Source organism: Chiloscyllium plagiosum, chromosome 22 (genome assembly GCF_004010195.1).
Source record: "Chiloscyllium plagiosum isolate BGI_BamShark_2017 chromosome 22, ASM401019v2, whole genome shotgun sequence".
NCBI classification, from domain to species: Eukaryota; Metazoa; Chordata; class Chondrichthyes; order Orectolobiformes; family Hemiscylliidae; genus Chiloscyllium; species Chiloscyllium plagiosum.
This window is the reverse complement of record NC_057731.1, coordinates 33,909,817-33,916,807: the sequence shown is the minus strand read 5'-3', so window position 1 is coordinate 33,916,807 and position 6,991 is coordinate 33,909,817. Positions and strand designations below refer to the sequence as shown.

At 38.7% G+C, this 6,991-nt stretch overlaps 1 protein-coding gene across 5 annotated transcripts in view; it reads right to left on the bottom strand.

Moving 5' to 3' along the window:
- Positions 1–1,831: 1,831 nt before the first annotated feature.
- LOC122561192 (EF-hand calcium-binding domain-containing protein 6-like) overlaps positions 1,832–6,991 on the bottom strand; it is a 64,089-nt gene continuing 58,929 nt past the window's right edge. For 4 of the 5 annotated variants that reach the window (XM_043712727.1, XM_043712725.1, XM_043712726.1 and 1 more), the window contains 2 exons: positions 5,095–5,257; positions 1,832–3,882 (listed from right to left, as the gene is read on the bottom strand). In XM_043712727.1, coding sequence (XP_043568662.1) covers positions 3,664–3,882; positions 5,095–5,257 — 382 coding nt within the window. In that variant the 3' untranslated portion in view covers positions 1,832–3,663. Of the gene's footprint in view, positions 3,883–5,094; positions 5,258–6,991 lie in introns of those variants that run through there. The other variant, XM_043712728.1, reaches the window with a different exon arrangement.

Here is a 6,991-nt window from a genome sequence, read left to right as displayed (position 1 = left end):
TAAGGATCCTGGGCGATATGTCTTGACATCGAGTCTTCTTACGTAAGTTGTCCCCCTTCGTTAATTTATTGTTTATGGATAGGATAAAATCTGAGGATGAGCATTGTAAAAGCCCAATTATCTTAAATATGGTCAAAATGTGGAGAATAATGCGGTAGGGAGAGGGAAGTTCACTGTTCACCCCTTTAGTTGGAGCCTCAGGATTTAAGATGGGGTCAATGGACTCTTGCTTTAAGACATGGGAAGTCAAGGGAGTCTCCTGTTTGGGAGATTTATTTGAGGGAGAGGTCCTGATGTCTTTTGACCAATTAAGTCACAAATATGGGCTACCAAGGAAGGACCTCTTTCGTTATTTCCAGATTAGGGACTACATATGGAGAAAGACCATACTCTTGGCTCAGCCCGATATGTCTGATATAGAGAGAAGAGTGGTCTGGTGTGCAGGCACTCTCTCAGTCAGTACTCTGTACCATTTACAGAGAAAGGCACCCTGGAGGATACAGAAAGACTCAATGGAGTCTGGAATCAGGAACTAGGAGAAGAAATTTTGTTTGAAATGTGTGAGGACTTATGGGAGAATGTGAAGAAAATTTTGATATGCAATAAATCGCAAGCTATGCAATTGAAGACTCTTCACAGGGCCCTTATGGCCCCAGAACGGTGAGCAAAGTTCAAGAAAGAAACGTCTCCAGGATGTCCTAAACGTAAAATTAGCACAGGCACCCTTATACATTGTTTGTGGTCATGTTGCAGGATCTGTGAATATTGGCGTGTCATATTTAGTGAGTTGGAGGGGATTCTGGGAATCGAGGTTAAGGCGGATCCGGTATTCCTTCTTCTGGGATTGCCGGCTTTGCCCTGCTTGGTTGACCATGAGTAGAGACTATTTAACATTCTCTCACACTGTGCACGGAAGAACATTCTAATGAACTGGATCTCAGAAAAAACCCCAGGGCTCATGGGCTGACGTACATTGGTGATGGAGCACATTCCCCAAGATTCTCTCACTAATGTGGTACACCAGAAAACAGAACCATTCTAAAAGACGTGGCGGCCCTTTTAAAATTACATCGATATGGATTTGTCGGCAAGACTGACCAGGGCCTTTTATATAGTCGTGGGGGTCGGATTTGGTGGTCCAGGGGCTCTGGGTGGAGGAAGCTTGATAAATACAGCTTTTACAACTGACGTGCCCGTGAATGGGAGCCTCGGTGGGAGCACAGTGAGTGGTGGAATTGAATTGAATTGAATTGAATTGAATTGAATTTAGTTTAGTCTAGTTTAATTTTAAGTTAATTTGAATTAAGTTAAGCTAATTTAAGATGATTTTATTTAAACCGACTCATTCTAAGTTGGATTGGGTTGGTATAGTTCAATCTGGGTCAACCTAATTTAATTCACTAAGCACAGTTGCTTATTGACTCTCAATATGGAGAGATTGTTTTGTATTTTTTTTCTTTTCTTGTGATAGTTTTGGTGTATTCTATAGAATAGTAGGTAGTTTCCTGTTAACGTTTTTGTAATATACAATTGTTATACTGTTTTCTTTTTTATACTTTTAATAATTTTTTAAAAGAATAAAAACTTCTAATAAAAAGAAATATTAAAAAAATGATTTGGGAGTAATTTTGACTATGATGGCATAGGTATCAGCAAAACAACAGAATGTTTTGTATCTCTCCTGAATTTTCTTTCCATTGGGGTCAGTTCAAAACCCTTTAAAAATGTATTCTTCACCAACATTGCAGCAAAGCATTGGAAAGAGAGTGTGAGAACAATTCAGACTTGGACAGAAGTCCAGATGTTAGTGCATCCATTAAAAGTCATCTTACCCTGCTGAAAAATACCATGTTTATTGTTCATTTCTCAAAGTAAACAGTTTTACAACAATGAATTGTACTAGACTAAGTGGATCCTGTTTTCATTTGAAATTATGGCATTAAATCAGTCTTATTTTCATCAACCCGTTGTACGATAAAGAGTATTGATGCTTCATTTATTACAAGAAATTAAGGATTAACTGCAAATGGGACCCACCTGATAGCCAGGTTGGGAGCGTGGCCTACACTCTCAAAGAACAGCCTATTGGGTTTCTACGAAGGTTTTTGCAGCCTTCCAAATTTGAGGAGGCTGGGGAGCAAGGGTACACTTCTATATTCCTAGGATTTCAACACCCTCCCTCCGCCCAGAGAATCAGCTATCCCTGCTGTAGCTTGCAGCTTGAAGGACCAGCTCATGGCTGTAGCTGTGCCCAAGTGGTCTAAATGGCCACCATTGCCAGGTTGTTCAAGATAGTTCCTGTTAAACTCCTTTAACTTTGGCAGGAAGAGTAGAAAACAATCTCCAAAATACACATGATCACAAGTCCATACATTTTATGGGGGTTATTACGTTAATTATAGGAAGGCATGAGGTAGACTTTGTATCTGGAAACCCAAAGGCGTAAGAACACATTTAATCTAATCTTCTGCAAACAACCTCTCTCCATACATATACTTGAGTTGTTCAACGTTGTAAGTTAAGTTATTGCTGGGTTACTTGACATGAAATACAATCTGTTTATACATATCATTTAAATAGCTGTAAATAGAACATATGTCCTCCAAACAGATCTGCATTATAGCCCAGCCAACTGTGAGACATTGTTGGCTTCATATTTGGTAGTTACAGTGCAAGGAGTACACATTTTGCATTTGGAACTATAAATCTGAATATATGTTAAAATGAATGTTGTAACTCTTTTGACGAACCTAATAATCCACAAAGTTGAATGCATATCATGAGATGTTGAACAAGTAATTACCTCAAGCAGGTGAGAAACCTGAGCAGCTCTGTCATGCACATAATTCATTCTCCTACTCTTAAGTTTCAAAAGTTGCAATATTACAGTGAAACAGGGTTTAGGGTCCAGTAGAGTTTTGGCTAGAGAACCAGCATGTAGATTAAGGTTCACGGGTTCGATATCTGTTCCAGTTGAGGGACACTCAGGACCTGCCACCTTGCCCTACATGACATTTGGCCGTGGTTCAGCAAATAATCACTGAGGACCTTCCTTTGAGCTGAGAACTAAGAAAGTGCCAATGACAGGGAATGGCCATTGGGAATGGGCCAAAGTGAATTGCTCTTGATGGCAAAATAGTCTACTATGCTATAACCCATTTTATGATTCTATGTGCTGCCATCTGTATCCATTGAGTTTTTCTTTTCAACAGTTCTGCCTCACTTTAAATCTGAGTTGACCTGAAGATTTGTCCTTTATCACATCCATCATTTTAACAACAAAAGGTTTTGTCCTTTCAGATGTCAGGATCACCATAGAGCTCTAATGAAAGGCCAATCTTGAAATGTGAACTTGCTCCTTCACTTTCCAGGCATTGTGCCTGACTTGCTGAATGTTTGCACAATTTTCTAGATATGCAGCGTGATATTCTTTACAACACATCTTTGCAATCTAAAATCCCTTAAACTCTAAATTTACTTATGAAATTAAGTGAAGACTTGCAGTCTGGGATTGTCCACCATCATTTGGAAATGCATGACTGTCATAAGCCTTCATTGTCACAGTTTATACATAAGCTATTAAATTTAAAAATCCAATCAAACTGTACAAGACTTTTAAAAAAAATCACTCTGATTTGCAGAAAGCGGGCAAACAAATCATATTCATGGGGCTTTGAAGATTTTGTTGATAATATTTGAATACTTAATTTTGCCTTCCATGTTTTCATCATATTTTGACATCATGTGATAAATTTCATCTTCATCCAAAACTATGTTACAGAGTCGAAGAACAGATCGAAATTCAGGCAGTGTGAGAAATCCAGTGCTGGTAAAATCCAATTTTCTACACACCCTTTCCAGTGTTTTCCGATTACCAGCTAACTATAAGAGGGCAATTAAAAGAATAATAGAATCTTAGAAGCAGTCTGTACATTCAATTCAGTCACTATAATTGTCAATATTATCAAATCAACAAAATTAACATCTTATAAAATCAACAGTGCTCCACCATTGAAATAACTGAATATACGAATACCACATCTTTAAGGTTTAAGGTTAGACCAGATAATATCATGTCTTATTACTACAACTTGATTTTTTTTCAGATCACTAACAAGTGTAGTTTTTCCGTTGAGCTCTACACTGATGTCTTTATATTTTTATCTGAAGAACAAAATGTCTACAATAGCACAAGACTACTGCAGCCAACACTTTTTCCAAAGCTAATTTTAAGTATCCATTTGTTATACAGATCTATGCAAGCTGTAATAAGACTCTTGAAAACCAAAAAAGTTGTAGATTCAAATTATTATTTATAAATTCAATGATGATGTTATGTTGACTTGTCAGCTTTAAGTTAGGCAGCAGAAAAAGAACTACAATTTGCACCTGCATTCAGAAAATAGAAATAAAATAGCAAACTGATGTTTGTGAGTGAAGATTTCTATGCAGTACTCATCAGAATATTGCATTTCCACTTTAAGACGCAAACGCAAATTGGATACCCAAGTGCTTTGATTAGTTTTTATAACATGCTAGTCACAAACATGTCAATTGGTTCATGCATCTAAATAAATATTCTAAATTGCCTTCAACTTCACAAACTAGGGAATGTAAATGAAATCAGCATGGGAGAGGATGCTTAATTCCACTAATCTGCTCCTACAACTTTCATTATATTGTGAAGCTCATAAACATAGTGAAGTTATAAGTGTAAGTGTAAAGAATTACCCTGTACTTTTGTATTCTATGACAGAACTCATTAGGGGTTAGCCATGCACCCTGGGAGGTGGAACACCCACAGTAGGTCATATCATATTTCCATCAGTTATACACAAAGCCTAATAATTAATTCCACCGATAAATTTGCAATCCTAGATCAGATTTGAAAGTAATGAACCCGATAGGATGTGCTTCTGAATCTGGACTGTTAGTGTTCTCCACAACTTAATGATTCCGACTTCAACTCCCAAGTAGATTGCAACACAAACCCCCACTTGCATTGAATCTATTACATATATTTTGCTTGTCACAAGTTAAAGTGAAATATTAGCTACATCCTCCAGTGAACCACTTTGTGAATCTTTCTATTACCTTTCTTCGCAGTTTCTCTGTGACCATATTCAGACCTTTATGCATGGATTCTGTGTACATTGTGATCTCTGGTTGATGTTTTCGGCTTGGAGTTTTTAAATTGTTCAACCTGATTGCTCTCCTTCGATCTTCAAATGGCTGAAGGAACTCCAGATAAGAAACCCTAAATGAAATACATGCCATTGTTTCAAAGAAAATTTATCTCTCAAAACAATACACGAGTTTAAGGTATACTTTGGATTTGTAAGCTGGGCACAGTCAGGAAGGAGAGATCACATCCTGAGTGAGACACAGCCCAAGTGGGCTGAGGAGTGGCAGTTGGAGTTTAATTCAGATAAATGTAAAGTATTGCATTTTTGTAAAACAAACAGACAGCACTGACACAGTTACAGTTTTCAAACACAGAGACCGAGGGATTCAGGTACATTGTTCTTTGAAAGTTGCGTCACAGGTAGATAGGGTGATTAAGAAGGCATTTAACATGCTTGCATTCATTGCTCAGGGGAATTGGTTTAGCTTGGATTGGCTGGATTGTTGGTTTACGGAGCAGTGTGATGCCAATAGTGGGGTTCAATTCCCAACACTGGTTTGAGGTTACCATGAAGAAGTCTCCTTCTCAACCTCTTCCCTCCCCTGAGGTCTGATGGCCATCAGGTTAAATCACCACCAGTTGCTTCTCTCTAATGAGAGAGCAGCCCCTATATTTGGGTAAGACTATGGTAACACAACAACAACATTCATTGCTTACACAATTGAGTACAGGAGTTAGGACGTCATGCTGAGGTTTTGCAGGACGTTGGTGTAGCCATTCTTGGAATACTGTGTACAGTTCTGGTCATCCTGCTATAGGAAGGATACTATTAAATTGGAGAGGGCTCAGAGAAGATTTACTAGCATGTTGCCTATACTGAGAATGAACTGCCAGAGGTGGTGGTAGATGCAGATACAGTTACAACATTTAAAAGGTATTTGGATAGGAACATGAATGGGAAAAGTTTGGAGGGATCTGAACCAAATACAGGCAAGTGGGACTAGTTTAGCTTGGGAACTTGGTCAGCATGAACGAGTTGGACTGAAGAGTGCTGTATGACTCTATGATCATAGTACTGTGGTACAGAGAACTGGGGGGAGAATAGAGAAATGTAGTTGGAATCAGGGCTAGTATAGTCAAAGGAATAGACACTGTTCTCTATGGCCAGGAACAAGCTTTGCCTGAAAGGTGCCTGATTTGAGGAAATCTCACCTGGGCTGCAAAAGAACTTGGAGTTGGAGGGGAAAGATCCAGGTTTCTCGATTCATATAGGTATCACCAATATAGGTAGAAAGAAGAAAGAGATTCGACTAAAGGAATACAGCAAAGGGCTAAATTAGAAATTAGGACCAAAAAGGTAATAATCTCTGGACTGGTACAGGATCAAAAAGATTAACGAGATAAATACACGGCTCAAAGGTTGGTATAGAAGAAACAAGTTTGAAGTCATTATACATTGGCACCAGTACTGGGAAAGAGCCAATTGTTCTGGTGGGACAGCCTCTACCTGGAACACGTTGGGCCAGCTGTCTGGGCAAATTGTATAAATAGGGCTTTATATTAAAGAGTGAGTGTGCGAGGGTGAGTGTGTGTGCGTGTTTTGCATGGAAAATGATTAAAAAGGTTAAACAGGGTGGGCTCAGCAGAAGGTATTAAAGTCTCCAGAACAAGTAACAGGACAAAGAGTATGGAAAGGGTTAGGAATCTAACTTCAGGCACAGAAGATAAAATGACAATAATGAGAAGGGGACAGTCAATGAACGAGTTGGACTGAAGAGTGCTGTATGACTCTATGATCATAGTGGAGAAAGTGAGGTCTGCAGATGCTGGAGATCAGAGCTGGAAATGTGTTGCTGGAAAAGCGCA